Source organism: Frieseomelitta varia, unplaced genomic scaffold (assembly GCF_011392965.1).
Source record: "Frieseomelitta varia isolate USP_RPSP 00005682 unplaced genomic scaffold, Fvar_1.2 scaffold_459, whole genome shotgun sequence".
NCBI lineage: Eukaryota > Metazoa > Arthropoda > Insecta > Hymenoptera > Apidae > Frieseomelitta > Frieseomelitta varia.
The window spans coordinates 319,276-346,248 of NW_025110211.1; the positions used below are offsets into that span (position 1 = coordinate 319,276).

At 27.6% G+C, this 26,973-nt stretch overlaps 5 protein-coding genes across 11 annotated transcripts; 3 read left to right on the forward strand and 2 right to left on the reverse strand.

The window, feature by feature from the left end:
- Nucleotides 1-15: 15 nt before the first annotated feature.
- LOC122532534 (protein eyes shut) lies at nt 16-5,798 on the forward strand. 2 transcript variants are annotated; one of them, XM_043661349.1, is made up of 16 exons: nt 16-326; nt 599-751; nt 907-1,055; nt 1,283-1,393; nt 1,684-1,791; nt 1,891-2,004; nt 2,100-2,946; nt 3,027-3,471; nt 3,557-3,879; nt 3,954-4,164; nt 4,232-4,383; nt 4,459-4,595; nt 4,661-4,906; nt 4,985-5,179; nt 5,273-5,501; nt 5,577-5,798. In XM_043661349.1, exons 2-16 carry the CDS (start codon nt 600-602, stop codon nt 5,671-5,673), a joined length of 3,516 nt encoding a protein of 1,171 aa, XP_043517284.1. In that variant the 5' UTR covers nt 16-326; nt 599; the 3' UTR covers nt 5,674-5,798. The 2 variants fall into 2 exon arrangements, with proteins under 2 accessions (XP_043517284.1, XP_043517283.1); XM_043661348.1 differs by lacking the exon at nt 16-326 and having other exon boundaries at nt 580-751.
- On the reverse strand, nt 4,948-10,183 carry LOC122532538 (ATP synthase mitochondrial F1 complex assembly factor 2). 4 transcript variants are annotated; one of them, XR_006307528.1, is made up of 7 exons: nt 6,945-7,104; nt 6,602-6,795; nt 6,402-6,512; nt 6,155-6,335; nt 5,970-6,085; nt 5,621-5,891; nt 4,948-5,401 (listed from the first exon to the last, which is right to left on the reverse strand). XR_006307528.1 is itself a non-coding variant. In XM_043661356.1 (6 exons), the coding sequence occupies exons 1-6, from the start codon at nt 10,139-10,141 to the stop codon at nt 5,748-5,750; spliced, it is 786 nt and encodes a 261-aa protein (XP_043517291.1). In that variant the 5' UTR covers nt 10,142-10,183; the 3' UTR covers nt 5,526-5,747. The 4 variants fall into 4 exon arrangements, 3 of the variants coding, with proteins under 3 accessions (XP_043517291.1, XP_043517292.1, XP_043517289.1); XM_043661356.1 differs by lacking the exons at nt 4,948-5,401; nt 6,945-7,104 and adding an exon at nt 10,102-10,183 and having other exon boundaries at nt 5,526-5,891; XM_043661357.1 differs by lacking the exon at nt 4,948-5,401 and having other exon boundaries at nt 5,526-5,891; nt 7,050-7,130.
- Nucleotides 7,442-13,880, forward strand: LOC122532535 (integrin alpha-PS1). Of its 3 annotated transcripts, none has more exons than XM_043661351.1 (18): nt 7,442-7,853; nt 8,091-8,218; nt 8,647-8,670; nt 9,622-9,725; nt 9,797-9,924; nt 10,051-10,259; nt 10,381-10,585; nt 10,666-10,809; nt 10,881-11,022; nt 11,092-11,360; nt 11,429-11,654; nt 11,728-11,959; nt 12,045-12,441; nt 12,526-12,755; nt 12,869-13,095; nt 13,172-13,266; nt 13,356-13,485; nt 13,553-13,880. In XM_043661351.1, exons 1-18 carry the CDS (start codon nt 7,681-7,683, stop codon nt 13,781-13,783), a joined length of 3,294 nt encoding a protein of 1,097 aa, XP_043517286.1. In that variant the 5' UTR covers nt 7,442-7,680; the 3' UTR covers nt 13,784-13,880. The 3 variants fall into 3 exon arrangements, with proteins under 3 accessions (XP_043517286.1, XP_043517285.1, XP_043517287.1); XM_043661350.1 differs by having other exon boundaries at nt 7,444-7,853; nt 12,863-13,095; XM_043661352.1 differs by lacking the exon at nt 8,647-8,670 and having other exon boundaries at nt 7,444-7,853; nt 12,863-13,095.
- A 1,626-nt stretch (nt 13,881-15,506) lies between these two features.
- LOC122532537 (post-GPI attachment to proteins factor 3) lies at nt 15,507-17,162 on the reverse strand. Its single transcript, XM_043661353.1, has 7 exons — nt 16,896-17,162; nt 16,572-16,714; nt 16,333-16,485; nt 16,139-16,263; nt 15,928-16,061; nt 15,644-15,848; nt 15,507-15,585 (listed from the first exon to the last, which is right to left on the reverse strand). The coding sequence occupies exons 1-7, from the start codon at nt 17,029-17,031 to the stop codon at nt 15,507-15,509; spliced, it is 975 nt and encodes a 324-aa protein (XP_043517288.1). The 5' UTR covers nt 17,032-17,162.
- Nucleotides 17,163-17,385: 223 nt separating this feature from the next.
- LOC122532539 (ADP-ribosylation factor-related protein 1) lies at nt 17,386-19,044 on the forward strand. Its single transcript, XM_043661358.1, has 5 exons — nt 17,386-17,661; nt 17,742-17,912; nt 17,984-18,065; nt 18,143-18,314; nt 18,822-19,044. The coding sequence occupies exons 1-5, from the start codon at nt 17,569-17,571 to the stop codon at nt 18,919-18,921; spliced, it is 618 nt and encodes a 205-aa protein (XP_043517293.1). The 5' UTR covers nt 17,386-17,568; the 3' UTR covers nt 18,922-19,044.
- Nucleotides 19,045-26,973: the final 7,929 nt, after the last annotated feature.

Consider the following 26,973-nt stretch of genomic DNA (forward strand, 5'->3'; position numbering starts at 1 on the left):
GTTACAGTATAAAGTAATAATGTATTTGCAACGTATGCTATACAATAAAATAGAAATAAAATTAATCTTTCGTCGATGAATTTACTTCAATCATTTACTACGCTGTTTCACAAGATAACACAGCGATTACAAAGCTGAATAAAAATTGTTATTGACGAAGCAAATTTTCACGCAAGCGTATCCGTCGTGTATCATCCGTTTGTATAGTCCTAAGCGTTGCTAAGACTACCAACTGGTCAACTACCTGTAACAAATACTAAGTAAAGTATGAAGCATATCTATATTGCACTCGGATAGTTATACCATTGAGAAAAGTGTAAACCGATGTAAGTGGACGCATTACATTTACAATTCACGGCTCTTCAATCCCTTTTAATGAATTCGCCAATCCATTAAACTACAAGGAATTAATTAATTTCATTGTCTATATTAAAATAATTATATAAACCCATATATTGTTTCATAAATCGAATTCATGAAATCAAAGTTCCTTACGTGTTTCCAACAAGAGTTAAATTAAAATTAAATCGAATATGCGTTCTATATCGTGAGAAATTTGAAAATGACCTGTATTAAAAATTATGCCATTATTATTCAGAATGCCTTATAGAGAGGTGCTCGCTGAAAGATTTACGAAAGAGAAGATTCTTATCCTGGCACTATTTTCCCTCTCAACGATTGGTTTCTCACGAGGTCTAAATTGCAGCGGCGACCCTTGCATGTATGGAATTTGTTTAGAAGACGCGAACAGGTACACAAAATAGTTCAAAGTTAGAATAAATACTTTCAGTTTGTTCGTTATATTCAATTAAGAAAGCGGATTATAAATGAAAAAAAGGCGACTCTCTGTTATAAGTTTTTTAAAATTAACATATTAGTCATTCGTCTCGTGAATATATACTATAGCACTTATTCTTGCTACTGTATCGACGGTTACACCGGAATCAATTGCGAGATCAATTGGAATGATTGTTGGTCGAATCCTTGCCTCAACGGAGGGACATGCAACGATGGTGTTGCAGCTTATAATTGCACCTGCAGCGAGGGATTTGTAGGTAATTCGTGATTCGTTCGTTTACTCTTCGTTGCATGTTTCGAAAACACGCCACGTTTTGACGGGTTAGCACACGGGGTGATTAAATGTTTGCGCTGTCGATCTCTTTGATAAGGTGTAAAATTAAAATTCAATCTTTACGTTCACTTTTGGATGACTATTGCATTATTATATACGTTATAATAATAATCTATATTTATAAATAATAATAATCTATATTATTTTCAGGTATAAATTGTGAACAAAGATATAGCGAATGTTCCAATCAACCTTGTCTAAATAACGGGACTTGTCTCGATTACGATGGCATCACTTGTCAATGTCCTGACGGATATTCAGGTAAAAATGTATATAAATCTTACTGTAACGGACTGTATCGATGTGACACGTTTGCTTGTAGTAATTGATATTCTTCAACTCTAAAATTCCTTTTCAAATATATATATATAAACAAAAACGAGTAAATTAAACATAAATAAAAGGCACTTTTTTTTTGTGCGTTGCATATATAATACAGTAGTAATGTTCAGTATTGTCATTGGATCACGCATCTTCCGCGATTTTATCTTCTGTTTTGCGACGATTGACACCCAATGTGGTTTTATTCTTACAACTCATTCCCTTTTAAGGAGATTATTGTGAAATTGACGCCTCGGTTTGTAACGATACCATATGTAAGAACGGTGGTGAATGCGTGGAAGGACCTGGATTTTCTTTCCTTTGCCGTTGCTCGGAAGGTATATAACACTTTACCAAGTAATTTATATTTATTTGTATTTTTCATTTTGAATTGAAATATTGCAACACGTTGAAAAACAAATTTTTTTATTGCAAAGGTTGGACAGGTCGATTGTGCGACGAAGATATCGATGAATGCATCATATCACCGTGCAAGAACGGTGGCCTTTGTATTAACATTCCTGCTTCGTACACATGCGCTTGTTTATTTGGTAAGACACTCTAGATAATTTAGAGATTCAATTTGAGGATACCCTTAAATTATTTCGAATGTAATAGTGTACTGATATTAAATGTTCTTCCCAAGGATATACAGGCAAAGATTGCGATAAAACCATAGTACCTTGCGAACAGAATCCTTGCGTAAACGATGCAGTATGCTTGTTCGAAGACGAACGGCCAGTTTGTTACTGCGTGCCAGACTATCATGGTGCATTGTGCGAATTAAAGTACGACGACTGTGAATCGAAATTTGCAAACTGCGAGAACGGAGGCACTTGCATCGACGGTATCAACAGTTTCACTTGTGCTTGCCCAACGTTTTACAGCGGGCCATTCTGCAATGTTTATGATCTTCCATCGACTTTCTCAACCATCGAAGAAACGCTTGAGACTGATATTGATCAAAGAAATATTACCATTACTTCGTTTCCATTGAAATCATCGACACTGCCACAGACCGATACATCATCATCGATTACTGTTTCCACGACAGTGCAGTCTTCAACTCCTTTTAAAAGCACCAACCGTGCTCACACAATATGGTACCCTTTTGTAGAAACAACGTCCTCAACTGATAAAAATTTCGACTTTCTTACTAGTAGCAGCAGTACCAGTAGTAGCATTAGTGGGAGCACTACAGAAAGTCCTCCGTTTGTTACAAATGTTTCGCCTACGTATTCTGTTACAAGTAAACAGATAACTGAAACTGAGACAGTGTCGTTAGAACCTCGAACATTTCACAGTATCGCGGACGAAATCCACTCGATAACGTCGACGACGAAGGTAGAGGAATATTTGACACAGAAATCGATTTACAATGAAACGATGATGACTGAAATTATGTCTCAAGAGAACGGTGGTAGGATGTTCACGTCCACCAGCGATACGTCTTCTGAAGCAAGCAGCACAACGAAATATGTTCCAAGTACAGGGTAACGATAATTTATAATTTATATACATATAATAGTAATACCCTCAGATGGACGATCTATCTTGTTTTATTGTCAATTAGGTATTATCCAGTTATAACTACATCTGTCGAAAAACCGACAGAGGAACATGCAACGACCGAAAGTGAAAGAAATGATGGTCCATTCTCTACTGTTACATCTTCCTTAAATTTTACAGAACTTTGGCAAAATAAAAGCTCGGAATCGACTACCCCCCGAGTTACACCTCAGCCATTTACAGATAAGTGGACATCCATAGAATTAACAAGATCTTCAACTACAGAAATGGAAAGTTCTACATTGGCCTTCACTAATAATATCTCTTCGTCTGTGACAACTAGTAGCTCTGTAAAGCCAATATCCAATAAAACTACTACCGAGAACGAACGCGAACAATTTTCAACGAAAACTGAATTACCATCAACTTCAAAAAGTATCGTCACTCCTGAATGTCATGGAATTTTGTGCCCAAGTTCCACAGTATCACCTACGCGTAATGATAGCGACGCAAGTGTTACACTTCTTTTTCATCCTTGTTGTTTAAACTTTTTATTACCGTATTGTTTATAATAAAAACATTAATATTCTTTAGTGTAACTGTTCACATCGGGAAGACTGTAAACCTGGATCAACTATAGTACGGGCGGCGTTTAATGGAAAGTCTTACGCAAGGCAACACGTTGATGTAGAAATTTCAAATGACAATAACGCAACGTTAAAAATTTTCGTCAGGCTCAAAACGCGTTATAAAGATGGTATTATATTACACGTTTATTTCGATGACGAAAAATACGCGTTGGTATATTTAGAATATGGTTCTTTAAAGTTTCAATTCTCCTGCGGGCTTGAAACTATGTTATTAGGCGAGATAGATTCACCTATCGATAATGGATACGATGCGGACATTGACACAAGGTAAAATAATACAATAACAATAATATATTGTTTATCATATCTATTCATTGTATTAATTTATTTTATGTGTATAGGTTTCAATACTTTATGAAGAATGAAACTAATAAATGTTCAGCTCGTTTGTTAGTAAATGGAACAACGGCAGTTAGCGGAGAACAAATTTTACCATTACGTGGAAATCTCCCACGACATGCTAATTTACATTTAGGCGGTATACCATTGGTATTTTCCCATTATTTCGCTCATGTCTCTATGGGATTTACTGGTTGCATGGACTCATTAAAGGTTCGTCTTTTTGTAAACATGTTGAAAGCATCCGGAAAATTAAAAATTTTATTTTATTTTAACATAGATAAACGATATACCACGTCATTTCATCCATGATTCCATAGAAACATTTCAAATCGAAGATTGCACATCGTTTTTATGCTTATCAAATCCGTGTAAAAATTTTGGTGCATGCGAAGAAATAAACGGTGCAGTGCGTTGTAGATGCATAGCTGGGTAAGATAATTTACAATTCGTACCTGAAAATTCGCTATCAAAGGATACTGTGTAAAACAGAATATCATGTAACAGATATACAGGTCCATTTTGTGAACGTTCGACGTGCGATGAAAATCCTTGTGCCTTGGGTGCAACTTGTATCAATTCACCAGGTGCGGGTTTCGTTTGCGTTTGTCCACTCGGAACTCATGGACTTTTATGCGAAGAAGGTAATATATGCTATTACATATTTTGAAAGTGAAATGTACAAGTATATTTTATTTTGTACTCCCAGATACTGTCATAATGCGACCATCATTTTCGGTACTTATACCTGGATTCTCATCGTATGTCGCATATGGCATTTCAAATTCTATAAAAGATACAATGGAATTGAAACTGAAGATCATACCGCGTACTTACGAACAAATATCCTTGATAGCTTATTTAGGACAAAGTGGATCTCGTCGAGATCTATCGGATCATCTTTCCATAACATATGTCCGTGGCTACATTATGTTAACATGGGATTTAGGAGCAGGTAATGTATCTTAATAATCTAAATAAATATAATAATATATCTAAACACTTTTTAGTCCTGTTTAATTTCGTTCTTTAGGTGTTCGTAGAATTTTCACAAATGTTCCCTTGAGTGCTACAACAATGGCAACGAGTAAACATCACGTAGCATATACAATCAGAGTTGGAAGAAAGGGTCGAGATGCATGGCTTGCAGTGGATGGTATAGGTAATGTAACTGGACGAGTGATTGGAACCATGACACGACTTGATGTATCACCGATACTTTATATCGGTTCGTCCTTTATAATTTCACAATTTATATTAAAAAGTAATTTGTACACAATATTATTGATAAAAATGATTGTGTGTGTATTGTTCTGTTCAGGTGGACATAAGTCGAAAAACTTTGAATCTTTACCTCACGATTTACCCCTTCATACTGGATTTTCCGGTTGTATATTTGACATTGAATTACGCACAGATACCGCTATTTACCCAATAACCAATTCGAGTCCTGCAACAGGTCGTGGTGTTGGTGAATGTCATAGAAATGAATGCATTCGTCATTTATGTAAAAATGGTGCAGTGTGCTTAAATCATGGAGCTACATATAGGTAATGTTACATTAATTATCTATAGCTAATATATAATCTTTAATATCGAAATAAAATATCAATTAATTATTTCAGTTGTATTTGTACAAAAGAGTGGATGGGTTCCGACTGTTCCATACCAGCAGAGGCATCATTATCTTTTGTTAATCCATCTTGCCATACTTCAAATTAATAAAAATATTGTTACTATTTCGTTTCATTCCAATACATTATATGTACAAAATTTATTCAATCAATTTTTATAAATTAATCAACATTTTTATCTATTTTTGGTTGATGTGACACAGAGTAAGAATTCAAATGCACAAATAAGATAGCTGCAGCTAAACGACTTTGCAAATCAAATTTATTATGATCGTGAAACCATTCTACAGATCCCCAGTGAGAAACCTATAATAAGAAGTAAAATAGTTCAGAAAAAAATTATATTAATTGTAAACTTCTTGATATAAATATTGCTATATGTACTTGATAATTTTCCTCCAAACGCGACTGTCTTACTGCTTCTTTTATACTAATTAGTCTTTCTGCTGCAGCTAGAGTAAGAATTACAGATTTGATTGCATCCACTCCATACATAAAACCTACAAATATAACAGCTATATTATAATATTCATTTCATATTTATATATATTAATAACAACATTATCTACCACAAACGGCACTGTAATTGTGGGACATTAAGTGTCTTGTCAATATTGCTTTAGTTTCTAAAGGTACTGTAGGAGCTTCTATACTTTGAGTTTTAATTAAATTTACTCCATAATTGTCACAAAACCATTGTACTAGTGGATCCCAATTTTCAGTTTGTAATTTATACAATTCTTCATTTTCCTAAAATTACTTTCTACTTAATAAATATCTTATGTTACATGAATAACATTATAATATAGTACATACATATGAATGAAATAATATTGTATCCATTTCTAAACAATTCACAATATAATTTACCATATCTTGCTTTGTGTGATTGTGAGGATTATCTATCACAGTATTACATAAGGCTGTCTATAAAAATAAATATAGAAATCTTGTTAAATCTTGTTCATCAAATTATATATAATTATTTATATATTTCATTATAAAAATAATTTTACCAGATGCATACTACTTTTGTCAATAGTATTCTTTTGCATGTCCCACTCTGCTGCTATAGCTAAAGCTAAAGGTTTATTATCCACTTGTAATACTTTTCTTTGCGGTGTTTTGAGTTTTCTTTGATCAAGCGTAATTTCAAATTTCCCATCACTGAGCAATATATTTGTCTTTCGATAAAATCTTTTAAGAGTGGCTAAAAAAGAACCCATATATTTTTGTAAGAATTTCGTTCATAAAATTATTCTTCTTTCCATTTTTAAAAGTGGTATCGATATACATATTGTAAAAATAGGTTAAGAGTATACAGAAGGATTTATAATTTAGAAAGTAATGTATCATTACCCATATTTCTTACTATGTTAAAGGTCACAACGAAGTTTTTATACTTAAAGTGATACATTTTCACTAAATATTAAAATATAAGTTTATCATAAATATTTCATCTACCTAACGTGCATGTAGTACGTACATACATAAACAACAATTGTACCGCGACTATAGTATTATTTGGTATCGTTAGTTATCGATAGTTTATGTATAGATAATCGAGAGCATAATATAAATAATATACATTTTTCTCCAATTCTTAATTTTATTATTCATTATTTTTTAAATCACAAACTTACATTCAAGGCCTTTTAGTAATTTTCTAATGTTAATTGCAATGAAATATACTGCAAAAACATACTTGGATATATTATTTTGCGCTATATTTGTTTAGTTATTTGTACATAAACTTCGTATATATGTATTTTTATAAAAATTTCAAATAATTAAAATTTTGACAACATGTAATTGAGAATATTTTTCTATTAAATACTGCTTTCTATAAAATTACAAATTATACTCTAACTAAAAACTTTATATATATATATGTGTGTAGTATGTGTAGAGAGCGTGGGTGGATCAGTTGGATTCTATACGTGTTTAAAAGTTTATAGATGACTGCCACAACAAAGTTGGGGAAAGTATATGAAAATAGTTTCAGCAATAGAAGCTTGTACATTTTCTAAAATCATATATAACAATTTACATTTATCAAATTATATGTACAAGAACGATTAAAGTTAACCACAAAATGAAATGTTATCAACTGGTTTTGGTCGTTCTGAATGTATGCTTAGTGCATGGTTTTAATTTAGAACCAAGAATACCTGTTATCAAAAAAGGATTAAGTGGCTCTTATTTCGGTTACTCTGTAGCCGAACATCAAGAAATTCCCGATGATGATAAGGGAAGGCCGAAAAGCTGGTACGTATTACTTGATATTTTTGTTGCAATTACTAAAAAAATATATACAATAATTAAAATTACCAAAAGAATATGTACAATAATAATGATTGAATATCGTGTGATTTATTGTTGTTGTATAATGTTAATATTTTATTAATTTATCTATTTTATTTGCTTTCATTTATTTTTATTTTAATCTGTTTATTACAACAGTATATAATGATAAAATAAGGCTTACATAAAGTTATGTTACAGGATGTTAATTGGAGCTCCTTTAGGTCAAAATAGACAGCCAGAAACTAACAGGTCTGGTGCGTTATGGCAATGTCCTTTGACAACATATAAAACAGATTGCACTCAAGTGATTACGGATGGACGATCAAGTATGTCTTTAATTAAAGAAAGTTTTTTAGAAATATTGATATAATCATTTTATAGAATCTAATTCTATATGATATTAAACTATTTAGTTTTCAGGAGCATATTGTATTTATTAGTATATAATACATTTTATTATTAATTAAAATATATTAGAACTTGTTATAATGAAAATGAGTTGGAATTTAACTACAGTATATTGTTATTGAAATTAATTTATGTTTTATTAGTAAAATTATATACATATTTTTTTTATTTTTATGTTATAATATATGTCATCTTACGTTTATATATGATTTTGGTGTAATCATTGTGCATGTCATTTTTTTATGTTATCATCTCATAAAGTCATTAAGTTATTGTGCTTTATTTTATGTTATATATATATAATAAGATTATTTTTTTGTTAAATTATGTATTGGTTAACGAGCAGCAGAAGGGAGTCTGTATGACACAAGTAAGTTAATGAATGATGTTATGTGAATGAGCAGCCATTTACTTTTTTTATTATTTTATTATGATTTTATATATACATATATATATATATATATATATATACATACATTGATATGTTCATTTTTATATCCGCATGACATTTTATGTTACAATGTAATAATTATATTCTTGCATTATTTATATTTTGTGATTGAAAGAATATTTTTTATCAAGAGCACCATTAACAAATCATCTTTTTTATATTGCTAACATATTTTTACTAACCACATTTGCATTTTAAAACATTATGTTAACACAAAAAAGTAAAATTACTTGTCTTTTCATTTGTTTGGAAATTATATATTTAATTGTTATTGCTTCTTAACCCTTTGAATGCTTAAAATTATTAAAAGTATAAAAGTTTAATACTGAAAGAAGAACATAAATTAAGAATTGATTCATCTTCAATACAGTACAACTTATTCAATATATTGTAATATATCATCTTCTTTGAATCTCTAATAAGTAAAATATTATTATATTGATTATATTGATTATAATTATTTTATTGATTATAAGATTATCTATAGAATACTGTACTATAGAATACTGTACACTCAAAGGGTTAAAAATGTTTATGCCTATCCTTTAATGGCTATAGCATGAAATTTCATAGATAATAATTTATATTATTCAGCTTTCCTTTATATTTCTCCCTTATCTTTTCTTTTTTAAATTTTACAAAATTTCTAAATTTCAAAATATTTAAATTTTATACTATATCTTATTATACAATTTAAAATAGGAAAAAATTTGGTAATTTGAAAACATAAATTATATAAATGACACGAAATTTAATGTTTGAAATTTCTGATAGAAAACACTTATGTTGTAAAATGAATAATATGTATATTATATGATTATTAGTTGTTATTATTATTTATTATTTAATAAATTGTTTTCTAAATTTTAGATATTGAATCTGATGACTTAATACCACCAGGCAATGATGAAATTAAAGATAATCAATGGTTAGGAGTAACAGTGCGTAGTCAAGGTATTGGTGGCAAAGTAATGGTATGAATTTTATCACATTTCATCTATTGATATTATTAAGTTAAATATAATTCAATATAACAAATTTGTAGGTTTGTGCTCATAGACATATTGTAAAGACAGCAGATTCTCAATGGGGTCAAGGACAATGTTATATATTAACACAAGATCTGAAATATCATGATTTAAAAAAACCTTGCTCTGGGAAACCAACCAATAAGTAATTCATTTATTATAATTATTTTTAGAATTAATGTTTTTATGAAACATTTTACATTATACGTTATATGTTATTTTTAGAATTAATGTTTTTATGAAAATTAATAGAAATATGATTCTGTTTCAGAGCACACGAACAGTTTGGGTATTGTCAAGCAGGAACTAGTGGTGTTCTTACCTCGGAAGATCGTGTTGTTATTGGAACTCCTGGCCCACATACTTGGAGAGGAACTTTATATCTCTTTACCGTTTCAGAAGAGTTTTTAACTAGAGATAATACAGTTTATAATGCTCCAATGCAAGATTCTTCACCTGTCAATAAATATAGCTATTTAGGTAAATATTTCATATAAAGATAATATAAATATTTCTTTTATGTGTATATGATGTGATATTTAAACGTATTTAGCTTATTAAATTATTATAGAAATATATAAAATAAAAGATTAATTTACAGGAATGTCTGTTACTGTGGGTAATTTCTTTGGCACTGGACTAGCTTATGCTGCTGGAGCTCCACGTTCAAATGGCACAGGTCAAGTTGTTCTGCTTACACGACGCGATTTTAAACCAGATATGGATGTTGCTTTTATTTTGGATGGTGAACAATTTGCTTCAAGTTTTGGATATGAAATTACATCTGCAGATGTTAATGGAGACAAGTATAATGCTTAATATATATTATTTTTAAACATATAAGGAACATTTCCATAATTATCCTATTACATTTTTTTATTTTTAGAATTACTGATCTTATTGTAGCTGCACCTTTTTACTTTAATAAGGCAGAGGGAGGTGCTGTATATGTTTATACTACATTACAAAAAACTTACAAAGAACGTGAAAAGAGTAAACCTATCAAACTTGTTGGCCGTGAAGAATCAAGGTTTTATTATTTTTTTAAGTTTGTATATATGACTGAATATGCAACAATAAATAGATGTAACTTAATTATAGATTTGGGTTTGCTTTGACAAATTTGGGAGATTTAAATAAAGATGGATATGAAGATATTGCTATTGGAGCTCCATATGAGAAAAAAGGAACAGTATATATATATCTTGGTTCAAAAAATGGAATAATCACAGTACCCTCGCAGGTATCATTACATTTTTATGTACAATATTATAAAAATAAATTAATTTCGTGTGTTAATATTTATATTTAGGTTATTCATGCAGAAGATATGCCAGAACCATTACAAACGTTTGGCTATTCATTAAGTGGCGGAATTGATATGGATCAAAATGGATATTCTGATTTATTAGTAGGAGCTTATGAAAATGATGCTGTAGCACTTCTTCGTTCAAAAAAAATTATTGACATCACTACTTATATCCGTTATATAAAAAAAGATGGTACAGTTCAAGATAAAATAGAACCTATAGATCCTAATAAAGTCGGATGTCCAGGAGATCCAAATTCAAACCATACATGGTAAGTGTAATTTAATGAAATTTTGAAATAATATTACTTTCATAAATATTTTCTGTATAAAATTTCAGTTTCTCATTTGAAGCTTGTTGCAAAACAGAATCTTTAGTAAAAGAAGAAGATTTGCAAAATCTAAAATTAAATTATTATATCGAAGCTGAAACTTATAGTGGAGTTAAAAAATTTTCTAGAGTTTGGTTTGGAGCTGAATATTTTCATCTACATTATATAAATCGTACTGTTAATTTAGATACAAAGAAGTTAGAGCATTGTCAGAAGGAAATAGTTTATTTAAAGGTATATTTTATATAGTAGAAATAATATTTGTATTAATAATATTAATAATATTATAATATTTTATCTTATTTAGGAAAATACACGTGATATTCAATCACCTATTAAATTTCGCTTAAATTATTCATTAATACAAGAAGAACCAATTATGCCGGCTGAAGGAGAACCTTTACCTGATATAAAAAATTATCCTATATTAAACCAACAAGAATCTGCTCGTGTATTTGAAGCAACTTTTCAAAAAGATTGTGGTAATAATGATATTTGTGAAACTGATCTACAAGTAAAGGCTCGATTAAATTTATCAGGTATATTTTTAAATAAATAAAATTATTGAAATGTTAAACTGAAAAAAATTTATAAAAATTAATATATAATGTGCTTAATTACTAGCTTCTTCAGTGAAACCAAATTTCTATGAACTTCTCCTTGGTGAAAGAGACGAAGTTGTAGTTGATGTAAATGTGTCTAATATTGGAGAATCTGCATATGAAGCACAATTATTTATTATTCATTCTCAAAGTTTAAATTATATTGCTAGTAAAAGCAATGACTCTGCTATCTGCAATCTACATAATGCAACTATAGTAGGCTGTTCTATTGGAAATCCTTTTAAAAAGGATAAAATAGTTAATATACAAGTAAGATTTGATCCCAAAGAATTAGAAGATAACAAATCACAATTGGAATTTGTAATATTTGCAAACTCCACTTCAAAGGAAATAAAAGAAAAAGAACCTATAAAATTACAGGCGACAGTATTGAAACAAGCCGAATTGTCGATTAAAGGGTATTATTTATTTACGATACCGATGAGAAAAAATTATAATATAAAATAAGAGTATTAATTATAAATGAATAATTTAAATTATAGGAGTGCAAAAATTCAATGGGCCTTTTATGGTGGTCCAGTTGTAGGTGAATCTGCCATAAAACATTTAAATGAAGTAGGACCTAAAGTATCTCACGTGTATGAAGTATTTAATGAAGGTCCATGGAGAGTAAGTAGTTTAGAAGTACGCATTTCATGGCCTTATGAAGTTGCAAATGACAAAGCTCATGGTAAATGGCTTTTATATTTGGAAGAACTACCAACTGTACAAGGTAAAATTTTATTTTGTTTGTTAATATAACATTTTTTTATATCCTATTTAATATTTAAATATATATATATATATATATATATATTCTTATTTACTACAACTTTGTAGCTTTAGGTGATGGCGAATGCATATTGCCATCAGGACAAGTAGTTAATCCATTAAAATTGCAAGACAGTGTTAGTTATGATGATATTGATGTGTTTCAATCTATAATATCTACTCCTCTTCCATTGCCGCACAATCATACTAATCATATGAGAATTAGACGAGATACCGAGAAAGTTGTTAATACACGAACGATCATTGATAAAGAAGGTCACAGACATCAAGTAGTCTCTATGGTGGGTAATTTATGAAAAAGAAATTATTATATAAGAAATATAATAAATATTTAAAATTTATCATTAAATCTTATAGAATTGTAAAACAGGAACTGCAAAATGCTTTGATATCACATGTTTTATATACAATTTGCAACGGAAACAGGAAGCAATCATAACTGTTAAAGCAAGGTGATATTTGATATATCATACATAGTCGTATTTTTTCTTTTTTTTGACTGAACTTTTCATTCACTAAATTAACATTTATGTATGTTCAGATTGTGGAATTCCACTCTTGTAGAAGATTATCCAAAAGTAGATGAAGTTAAGATAGGTTCCAATGCAAAAATTGTTATACCATCTAATGTTATAATACAACAAGAAAATTTAAAAGACGATTACGCAATTGTAAGTATTATGCTTTAATATTATCAATTCACCATTTTTCACTTTGTAATCATGTATTAATGTATAGGCTGAGACAATTGTATATCCAGATCTTCTTGATCATCAAGATGGTGAACCAGTGCCAATATGGATAATTATAGTAGCTATTGTAGCAGGTTTGTTATTATTCATCTTAATTACTTTAGTCCTTCGAAAACTTGGATTCTTTAAAAGACGGCGGCCAGATCCTACTTTATCAGGAAATCTTGAAAAACATAGAGATGATAATCCAGAAAGTGAGGCATTATTTAAGCGCTAAACATTATAAAAAGTAGACTGTACTTTTTTGGCGCAAGTTATTTCATTTACTTATATTTAAAGTACTTACAAAAAAGTCGCAAAAATTAATAATTCTTTAGGAAAAAAATATATATATATATATACAAAATTAAGCAATTTAATGTAAAACATTTGGTATCCATATTGTGATATATCGACATATTTATACATATATTTTTTTTAGAAAAGCACAAAAATTTCTACTGTTATATTTTATATTATACATGATATCTATTTAATAACTACATCATCATCTTAATAATAGTTGAATTATTGACTTTTTATAAATTCTTTTTAACGTACTTTTACGAAATAATTTTATAAAATTATGCAAAATATTAAAGACCACTCTTTGATAATAATACTGTTTAATTTGTACATTGGTATAAGCGCACAACTTAAAATAAACAAAAAAAAAATATATAAGGAAAAGTATAAAATTTTATATTTATATAATGAAACAATAAATAGCGGCATAGTGTAAGATTATTTTACAACTTTCGTTTATCTGTCACAATTAAATAACAATATGGTGTAAGATAACTTTCGATTTTAGATATGCATTTATTTAATATTAAATATTTCTGTAAGCTATACAGAAAATATTTAATATATTTTGCGACAAGACTGAAACTATAAAATGCGCTTTTTATTATACAGAATTTATATAATTACTATTTTATTAAGAAACAATTACAAAGTGAAAAATTTATAATAAATGCCATTAATTTTTTAACATATGATTACTAAAACAAATTACATAAATAAATACTTAATTTATAGAGTTCAATGCAAATAAAAAGATGAAATTTAAATTCATATTGTCTTTTCATTGTGACTTCAAATTTATAATATGTATAATTGTATTACGTTTGCATAGAAGAAATAAATTATTTAATATTGTTTATAATATAAAAATTTTTAAAGAACTTAGTTATATAACAAAAATTTTTTTAAAACAAAATACTTTTTATTTTAATTGTCAGTAATATACATAAATTATCAAAGTTAAAGAATGTTTAATGTAATGTGCCTTTAAAATATTGAATACATCTTGTCAACTGTTATGTTATATATATATATGACCTGTTATATATTAAAGTATACATATAGTTTAAATGTATACCAGGTACTTAAAACCTATTATTTTGTCAATTAGGTAATGATTTAATTTACTTCCATGCTATAACACATTCCTCAAAGTATTCATATATTTTCGTGTATTAAAGTAATAAATGCGATTATATTAAGACATTTTGATCTAAATTCTTATATTAACATTAAAATGTTTGTAATATTTACTATTAATTACACTGCCAATAACAGCTAATTTTGCCATGTTAAATATTATTTACAAAAACAAGATGATTGTTTATATCAATCTAAAAAAACTTTATATTACATATTCATTGTATTACTATATTTTAAATTTTATTGTAAATTATAACTTTGATATATTATTTATATATTTGTAAACTAATATCTTTACAAAAAGAAATATATACTATTAATATATTTAAGTAGTACATGAAGATGTATCTGTTTTGTAAATTTCATTTAATGTTCAATAAAAAATAGTGTTTTACAATTAACAAAAAAGCATTAAATAAATTTACTATTTTATAAAACAACAATAAAACAATATTTTAGTAATATTGCTAAGGAAATATGGAAGTATTAATAACTAATTAATAATTAGTAAATTAATGCATATGATGATCAGTATCTAATATTAATTTACCATAACATTTATTCAAATAAGAACAATCTGCCATCATAAATCTGAAAATTTTATAGAAATATATTTATAATATATTAATATTAAATAAATTATACTTACCTATATAACAAAATTGTAAGAGGAATTGTACTAGCATGCCATAAAGAGTGAGTATCAAACATCCAAAAGATTGGTGCAAAATCTGCAATTTCTAATATGGTAACAAAAACTGTTAATATATTGAACCAGCCAATTAGATAAATATAAGATAATTTTTTGCGATTGCGATGCCACCATATCATTGTTATAATAAATGTTAAAAAACCTGTAATATAATTAGTCATAATTTTTATATTTAATTAAAAATGTTTCATTAATGGAAAAAATAAAAATACTTAAATTACCTATAACTATATTAAACTTCATATTATAATCATAATTAATGTAACCAGACCATAAATGAGATAGATGTGAATACAAAGTGCTAAGATATCCACATGTAATCACAACAAACAACCTATTTTTTTTATAAGTTATCCTAAAATGCATGAAGTAAAAATATATTCCTTAATTTTTTTTTAATATTATATCCTTATGTTTAATAACATAAATTACCTTAATAGCATACAATATAATAATGTAAGAACCATAATAAATGCACAGGAATAATCCATGACTTCTGTGAATGGAGTGTCTCTTGCATGAAAAATAGATGACCAAAACCATCCATGCATGCATATCTGAAATTAAATCTTTTAAAAATAAAAATATTTATATAACAATAGAATTATATTTATTTCAATAAATACCAGACTAAAATAAGTCCATATATAAAACATAGGATAAGTAGATCCATATTTTCTTTTAAATTTCCAATACATAGTAATGTGAGCATAAAAATTTAATATAGAAAATATAACAGAAGCAGGTTCTTGACAGCCAAAAATACGAATAAATGGCCACTGAAATGAAAATCATTCAAATCAATTGTTAAATCTTATTAAAACTTATATTTTGCTTTTTGTTACAAAATGCATCAAATACCTACCTTTCCATGGAATTGAGGAACTTTTAATCCATGAGATGTAAAATAATCAACTGTCTTCCAAATACAACTATAACTACAGTCTTCTTTACAAGACCAAAATAATAATCTTAAAGATAAGGGAGGTAGTACTTTAAATTTTTGGTCTGTAAAATAATAAGTTGATACATCAGTAACATACAGTTGATACATATTGCATAATAATATATCATAAAATATTAAAATATTTTCTTTGTTATCTTAATTTTATCGTTAGAGATTAATGTTATTAATTATTTCAAAATATATCACCGAATTTTTCCCCGTTACATTATTAAACATACATACCACCATCACAATTATTATTATGACATTTTTCAAGACATAAACTGTAAAACTGAGATCTATCACCTATCGAACCATCTATACTTGTTGCTAAAAATATTTGAAATGTCAAAATTGTCAACCATTTTAATTTCGACATATTTCCTGCATGCCACTGCAAGCTCTATCTATTGTACCTTAAATTATATGTTACGATGTTAAGAAACCTTATAATAATACAGAAATCCAATAAAATCTTAAAGTTGTTGCCATTGGTTATAATTCTTGTATACTACTAGAATACATTGTCTTTGAGCTGAACGTAATGATTTTTTTTAACTTAAATGTTAAAAGATAAAATCAAAATAAAACATTGAATTATACAAATGTTTGAATGCTAATATAACAAAAGAAAAAGTAATACAAAATAATAATTAATTAATCTATTAATTTATTTTAATAGATAAATAAAATTGTAAATATTTATTTTACGTCTCGTACGTAAGAAGTATCAAATATTGTGTAATTTGAATCACACACGCGTACTAATATGTACATTTCAACATATTTATTTTTATTCTCATTTATATCTTTACGTATAAAATAGAATAAAGATCTGTCATGGACGATTATATTTTAAATATGATATGCAAACAATATGAAACATAAATTTTTTGATAGTTAGACACACTTTGAAATGTACACACTTTTACATGGATTGTACAAGTATCTTGTGCAAAAGGATGAGTATTTTATATTAATATTAGGCCTCGACAATGCAGGGAAAACGGTGAGGAACCAAAAAAGTCTAGATAATTTGTGGTTAAGTAAGTAAACAAATTTGTTTTCATGCGGCTTTTGTATCCATAGACTTATTTAGAAGCGGCGAAAACAAAATTTACAAAGAATTACAAAGGTATGAATCCTAGTAAAATTACAACAACTGTTGGTTTAAATATTGGGAAAATTGACATAGCTGGTGTTCGTTTTAACTTCTGGGATCTTGGTGGACAAGAGGAACTTCGATCACTGTGGGATAAGGTAATTAATAATTTTACATGTACTTGTACATATTATGCAGGTATATTTATAAATAAATTTTATATTTACAGTATTATGCAGAATCGCATGCTGTTATTTACATAGTTGATTCATCAGATCGAGAAAAGATATCTGAATCTAAAGAAACATTTGGTATGAAAGGAACAGTATATACACTAAATTATAACAATCTGAATTATAACTGAACAAATATTTCTATTTCACTACAGATAGAGTTATTTCATCAGAACATTTAATAGGTGTACCACTTTTAGTCTTAGCAAATAAGCAGGATGTGCCTGATTGTATGGGTGTTAGAGAAGTAAAACCAATTTTTAATCAAAATGCACACCTAATAGGTAGAAGAGATTGCATGGTAATGCCTGTTTCTGCTTTGAATGGGTATGTAACTTCTTTTTATTTGAAATTTGTTTTATTAGAACTAAATAAATTATATCAATTATTTATATCCATATGATTTTATAAGTTACATATAATTGCTTTAAGTTGTTCGTACAATGATATAAATGATAATTAATAAATAAATAAAATATGAATCATAAAGAAATTATTTGTATTCTAACATAGTCCTAAAAAGAAATTATTTCAAATGTAATCTTATATTAAGTAGAAAAATGTAATAATTCATAACATGATATCGTGCCAATTTTTTATTTAATTATAAATTGTTTATTTCCATTAACCGTTTATCAAAATTGCAAATACCATATAATTGCAATTTTAATTACATATAGGATTTTATGAAAAATATAAAACATCCTTATTGTAAATAATAAAATATTATACTATATAATTTTGAATGTCTTATATTGGTAAGATAAACATGTTATGAAACTTATAAATTATATAAAACAATTGCATCATGTAATTATTTATATAATACAAAAGGGATGGCATAGATGAAGGAATTCACTGGCTCGTGGATTGTGTCAAGAGAAACAATGATGTTCGACCCCCTCGTAATCAAAATGACAATTGTTTGTCTTAACAACACATTCCTGATTTGTTTTATAATATAAATCAATATATGAGCAGTATTTTAATGTAAAAATTCTGTATATTTACATTAGAAACTACATTTTTACCAATAAACTTTGTTTTCTAATCTGTACGAATTGAATTACTTATCTCTATCAATTTATATATATGATAACAAAATGTTAATATATCTTTTTTACATTCTAAAAATTGGCTTTTTATATTTTATTTGTTATTATTTGATTCATTATTTGTTTAACTTACTATAATATTGTTATTAATGTGTGATGTTTTTTTAAATATTCTTCTTTATTTAATATAATTAACAAATTCCTAAATTACTCTTCTAACTGATCTGTATTACTGATATCAAAGTAGCCGAGATAAGAGATAATGCCAACACCTTACCTCCTCTTCTGTTATGTTGGTGATAAAAAGTCTACAAAACTGGTAGTTCAGTTGTATGCTAGAAAATATATGATTTATAGTTTCAGTGTCAAATTTTTGTGCTAAACTTCTAGTGCATCATGTGGCCATATTATGAATCTGAAGATTGGAGTGTTTTACCACCAGAATTAAATAGAAGGTGATACTTTTATTATCTCTAGGATTTCATAGAAAAATTAATTTTTGATATATATAATCAATATGTGATATAATATATATATATATATATATATATATATATATATATATATATATATATATATATATATATATATAAATTATATAACAATTATGTAATTATATAATAATAATAATTAGAAATATGTATGTCTCTTTCGAATTATTCTAATTTCTAATTTTATTAGTGATTACTGGAATCTTATTTAGAAAATAAATTATGAGAATTTCAAATAATGGTGCGAAATGAAAGCTTTACACATAAACACTAAGAACTGCAACAGTTTTATATATAAATCATTAAAAATATGTTTCTCAATGTGCCTCTTTTGAACCTCTAATTTCATTGTAGATTATTGACTCTTATTTAAGAAAATGAATTGTCTTTTTATTCGAAAAATAAATTGTGAGAATTTTAAATAATAGTACAAAGTAAAGAATAACAGTTTCATATATATATAAATATATAATAATAATTATTATTATATATAATATATAATTATTTACTTGTTATATATATAAATTGATTTAATTATTATTATATATAATATAATAATTAAATAATTATATATATAATAATAATTACATAATTGCACAATTGTATTATAAATCGCATAAGTCGAGAGTAATTAATAACATGTAGTAATAATGATGCAAAATCATTAGTAATCACTCATGTAGTAGTTACATAATTATATAACTATATTACAAATAATGTAATAATAATAATTAATGACATGAACATCTACTCTAAGTACCGTCTAAGTACTCAATAAGTTTAAATGTACGAAAACCGAAGACAGATTGTCAAAATCAAAACTTCGTTTACCTTTGTTTACCTTCGTTTACCTTCGTTCGTTTGTAATCTTTCGAAAAATCGATAACCAAATTCTACCTGAAAATTCCTGTGTTCCGTGATTTTCGTGCGAGGAGAAAATCCAGGAGGGGCCGAGGTGCTGGCAAAGTTAATTTTCTACTTAGTTGATGGATGGCCGAATCGAGGGAACAACTGGCGGCCTTCGCGTTCGAAAATAGAGCTGACAGTTTGCGATACATTCATTTAATTATCCCTGCTATTCAGCTTGCCTTTCCTTCGGGGAGATGCTCGTTAACTTTTGAATTCTTTCTTCTTTCTCACTCTCCCTCTCTCTCTCTCTCTCTCTCTCTCTCTTTCTTTTTCTTTTTCTCTTCAACGCTCTCCTCTTTACGCCAGTCATTGAACATTCACGCGATTCAATCCTGTGCACCACCACCTTCTGCAAATAACCTGCTATCTCGTTGCTCGCGTTACGAATAACTTGTATCTACACGCTCCTTATACAGGGTGTCCCAGTTTTCATGGTTCACGACCGGAAACGAAGTGATTCTGACGAAGGAAAATAAGTCGATAACAAGGTGTTTCAGGTCTCAACCGTCAAATTTTGCCAACGTATTTGGAAGGTCATTTCGAGAAAAAAATGTTCTGTATGCCGTGGGTCGATTGATTTTCGTTTTCGAGATATAAAAGAGAAGAAAATAAGCTAAAAATATAATTGTGTTTCTTTTTTAACAGATTTTACAGATAGATAATAGAACGTATATGTATATGTATATCTTAAGGGGTCAGGATAGTTTGAAATTTTCAAAAAATCGATTTTTTTGTTTTGTTTTAAATGGTAGTTTGGGATCTTAGAAATAAGGTCCTAGCCTTTAAAACGACTTATTTTGAGGTATAATAATAAATCCGTGGATACGAAATAATTGAATTTGTATCACTGCTTACAACTTTAAGCAGTATTACAAAGTGCAAATCGTGTGATTCAAACATCACTTTTGGTGAATCGAATATTAGTGGACTTGGATTCAATTTAGTTGCGAATTGTAAGAACTGTGAGCCGCGATATATAAGTAAAAAATAGTAAGTAAAGGATACGTATGAAAAATGACGTTCTGAAACTTTAAACGCGTTTTCCTCGAAACTAGGTTTTTAAAAACGATGTGCAAGATATCTCGGAATCTAACCAACCGATTACTGTGAAACTTGGTACGTATCTTTAGTGTAACATTTATTAAGGATTGACGATCGAGCATTTTTTAATTTTTAACAATTTTGAATAATACAAACAAAAAACGTAGAAATTTTTGGCATAAATTCGATACATCAAAAACAAGTAGCTGCTATTTTCATAATTTTCACAAAAATGAAAATGTTGGATCGTCAATCCCTAGAGAATATTGTTTACTTTTGAACTTTTTTTGCCTTTTTGTTGCAGTCGATCCTGTTTGACTGGAATCAAGCACACCGATAGGCAATGTAAACAAAAGTTATGTAAAAGAATGCCGTTAGAAAGTTAAATAAGAGCCCTCTTTTTTTCTTTTTCAATGTTGATTTTTATAGTTCATAATATGTTAAAATAAACCACAAAAGCTCGTGTCAATCAAATATGTACTTTTGTTTTACTAGCCCTCCAAAGTATTTGTAATTTTTAGGCCCATCAGACTGTTCTGCCCCCTTAAAATGTAACTAACCTCATTCTAAATCGCAAATTCATTGTGTAATATGACATTTGATTGTTCGGGCTTGTTTTAGAAAATGAAAATGCACAATGTCGCGAACAATTGTTTGTTCAACCATTTCAAAATGGAAAGTTATTATTATATTTTGTTGTACTACTTCTGAAAAGGAAAGTAGTACATATTTTGCTGTGCAAGCTCATGAAAAGTTATTTGAAATGTATTACGTCAGAATTGGTTTGCCAAATTTTACTACTATCAAATCGTTCTTGGAACTGTTTTTTGTCGCAAAAGATAAAAACCATTTTAATACACGGAATCATAAAGTTGCCTGAAAGACCACAAAATCGAATCAATATTAATGAGGTTTTTGTTTCTCATGAAAAATTCATCTTTCATTTGCAAAAGAAAGAAATTACTTTCTGGCCAACCTGATACATAAGTAATCAGATAAATTCAAGCTACGTACTTAACTTCGAATGATGACCATTTGTTTCCAAGCTATTTTTATGCTATACGGGTTCAGATTGGTTTACGCGAATTATTCAAAATGATCTTTTGTCTCTATGCACGCAAATGAGAATGTTTCCATAGAGCACGTTTACTGAATACATTAGCAAAATCGTTGTTTGACGGTAATAACAGTCTCTTTTGTTATCAATTTACCTAAATATATTTTCGATTTCATTTTTCAATCCCATACAGAAAAATTACAATCCATTTTATCTACAACTAATAACAACTTTATATCTCGATTATAATTTTTTGCTCAAAATTTGATGATAGAGATCTAAAATACCCTAATATACAATATTGAGAAAAATAGAAGGCCAAACTTTGTTAGTGTATTCTACTCTTCTTATGGAAGAAAAATTAATTTTCGCCAAGTCGAATTTTACGATCTCTTGAATTTTCGAATTTCAATGAAACGGCGAAAGAAAAAAATCGTTCATCAAGTTTTTGGGGGTTGTCGTAAAGTGCAGGCCTCGAGCTTCAAATTCATTGGAGATTCAGTCGCAAGACAAATTTTTTTCAATGTTTTTACACGTTGTGACAATTTTCTGGATTTTCCTTCATTTTTCCATCCGTTACGTGATGTAAAAACATTTTAGAATGAAATGAATGACATGTTTTGAAAATAGGAGCTTCAAGGTTTAAAATCAGTTCAGGTTTGTTATATAATTTTTTTTTTTTCACGAGATTGTAACAGTTGTATTTAGTGATCGAATATTAACGTGATCAACTGTGTATATGTATATGTGTACAATAAGCGTTACACATATCTTATATAATTTCAAACTTTATACGAAAGCAGTAGACTTTCAACAAATGGAACAACTTTTACATACATACGACATACAAATCAGAATTGGTAGTTTTAATTAAAAATAGAAATATTTCTAACTAAAGTGTATTTATCATATTTTTATAATGAAGTTGATGCAAGATTCTTGTATTTATGTAATGAAGTTGATGCAAATCTGTAATATTGAAAAATTATAAAAAATATTTCTTTATAATGGCTTCATTAACACCTGATCTAAGTTATGTAATGTACTAATTAATTGAATTGAATTTTAATTGTAACCCTCTGATGCTCTTATTGATTCACAGGAAACATGAATTGTTTTTTTTTTTTTTTTTTTTAGCAACATCCTGTATTATTTGTTCAATATGAAAATGCTAACGTAATGTTTAATAGAAATAAACAGTGTGAATCACATAGCTTGATTATATCAAATATCTCTGTTGTTTTTGAATATGCGAGAAAACATTGTTTAATACAGAACAAATTGTTTAATACAGATCGTAATAAAAATTATTTTGTAGCTGGAAGAGTTTCGGAGATTTCAAGAGTCACTTTCACTTTTTTAAATGTGTTAACCTCATTTTTTTTTTTTTTTATATCGATGTATTTATGTCAAAAAAATTAATGAAATTGATAGTTCAACGAAAGATTAAAAAATATTACCATTTTTTATACGATTTTACAAAATTAAGGTTAAAACTAATAGCTTCTCGACGTAATACTCTTTTTAAAAAGGTATGTCGAGCTGCATCGATTAATTGAGCAAAAAAAATATATCATTGTTAATACATATCGAAAATTATATCACCGCTTTGAAAAAGTGAAGATAAAACGACCCCGTGTCCCTTCAGCTACAAAACTATCACTGTCATAGTATGGTCTTGTTTGTACAAAACCAATTTTCATTGACAAAGTTTTTTCATATTTTGAAAAACAACGGAGATATTCAACGTGATGCAGTTAACGTGGTTCACCCTGTGTGCATATATGTATGTGTGTATGTATGTATGTATGTATGTATGTATGTATGTATGTATATTGTATGTACATCCATCGATGTATGGCAACGCGCGTTACTCGTGGTCGTAATTCACTGGAGCTGTTTCACCGTTTGCCACCATATATCTGATCGTTATTTCCTTCAGTGTCTATTAATCACCGAGCGTCCGCGACAATGGAACGTGCCAATTCGCGTGATACAACGTTTACGCGAAATTCACCTATTTTTCTTATTTTTCACTTTGGTTGATCGTGTCTTACCTAGTTTCTCTCTATACACGTTCGAGGAAGTCGATAATCTTGATCAATCGTTGTGCACTTCGCACACACGGAAGACTATATATTGTCTATACATTTGCAAATTTTTGTAATTATTTATAGTAGCTGTTGTAAACAATGATTTATCACGATATTATAAGAACATCGATTTCTTGTATACAAGTGAAGAGAACGACGAATATTTTATTTACGACTTTTGTTAATTAAGGTATGTATATATATATATAAATTTATTATTATATAAAATAGGTCAAATTTTTTATAAATACAATAAAAGTTTCTAAACTAGTAATTAACATAATTTTTTAAGACACACCAAATAGAATACCTTTATATTTGCTAAAATTGTTAAAAATAATTGTTTTTACTATTTCATGACTAACAAAAATAAAAATTTTATAACTGCATTTTTTTATATTCCATTTTTTAATAAACACCCCGTTTCATCCATTCCTATGGGAACAAAACTAAATTTTTGCATACCTCTAGCAAATTTTGTTTTCCCAATTTTTAACAATTTTTTCAAAAAGTTTGGTCACTTTTTGTTATTGTACAAAGTACAATTAAGAGATTTAGCCTCGTGCAAGTTCTTTTTGGTCATACAATTTTTTTGTTACAAAGCTAAATACATTAGGCACCCCATTTTACCTTACTTTTCTCTATACATATTTGCATCTCTATATTTTTCATAAATGAATAAAAATCCGCGGTCTGTTGATAAATAATGAAAAATAATAGAACAGAAGTATATTTAACGCTCGATGTATCGCTTTTAAGATGCGAAGATTGAGATGAAGTTTACGAAACAAGACCATTGAACTTATAATTGAGCCCCTTGGTAGTCGAGCGAATTATGTCTCTTTTCTTATTAATGTTGTGAAAAGTGGACTTTCGTGTAATATTTTATAATGAATTAAGAAGAGAAGGTAGCTTTATTGTAAGTAAATTATGATAACATAGTTTAAAAGAAAGAGTAATAAATTGATAGTAATTTAACTAATAATTAAGTGCCATTTATTTATTACAAAATTGATGTCTATTCCCTTTTTAACGTAAAAGAAACTATATATAAGTTTTGTTTGGTAAATAAAACGAGTATTATTAGTAATTATTTATAATAAACATTTTTCCTAATTTTGGATTTACATCATTTATTAATTGAAGAGTTCACATTGGACCATTTATTTAGAAAGTGATGTAAGTCCATTTTCTGTTTTTTTTTTTTTTTTTTTTTTGAGACAATGAAATGCTTGCTTTTGTATCGATTATGCAATTCTATTTAACACCAAAGTTTCAATTGATTAAAATATATGAACATTTTAAGATTTATACTATAAATTGTTTATAAATAAAACGTTCACATTAAAGTATACGTAAATTTTTTGTTTTCTCAATTTCTGCAAAATATGGACCACTTTCTGTGATTAATTCCATAACGTAACATACATATACATATGCATAGAGTAAGACATTTATCATAGAATTAATAATTAATAAATGAAAATAAATAAAAGTAGAAATAATAATAAACAATTGTAACAGTAAATAATAAATTATAAATTAGCATAATAATTAATAATCATGGTAATGTAATAATATAAAATTAATGTATTATAATGTAATGTATAAATTCTGTAGTTAATTAATATAATTAATACATATAATACATACATACATACATATATAGAGTATAACTTCTTAATTATAAAATTAACAATCAATAAATAATAATGTATACTACTATAATATTAAGGAACTAATATAATGTAATTCAAATGTATTAATAATGCATTTTATAATTAATTAATACGATTCTACAGATTAATTAATACAGATTAATTAGTACGATTTCAATACAATTTACATATAGAATAAGACTTAATACGAATTAATAATTAATAAATGAAAATAAATAAAGATAAAGAAAATAATAAAGTTACAGTAAACAATAAATTATAATAATAAAAATAGTATAATTTATAATCGTTATATAATTAATATATTATAATGTGACATATGAATTTTATATATTTTATAGATTCTACTTAACTCTATAGTATATGTTATATGTTATATGATATGTATACATATTTGGAAAACTCTGATTATAGAATTAATAACACATACAACTTTATTATCATTATTGTTATAAAATAAATTTTTAATAAATGGTTATAAAATAAATTTTATATCAGAATTGAAAGTTTAACCTGTTGAGTTTTGTTTAATTCATATCGATTGATATTTTTTACAAACATTGAATAAAATTCTCATGTACTACAATATGCAATAGTATATATTGAAGTAGATTTATCGAACATGTTCTTCAATCATTTATCAAATCGTGTCTCATGAAAC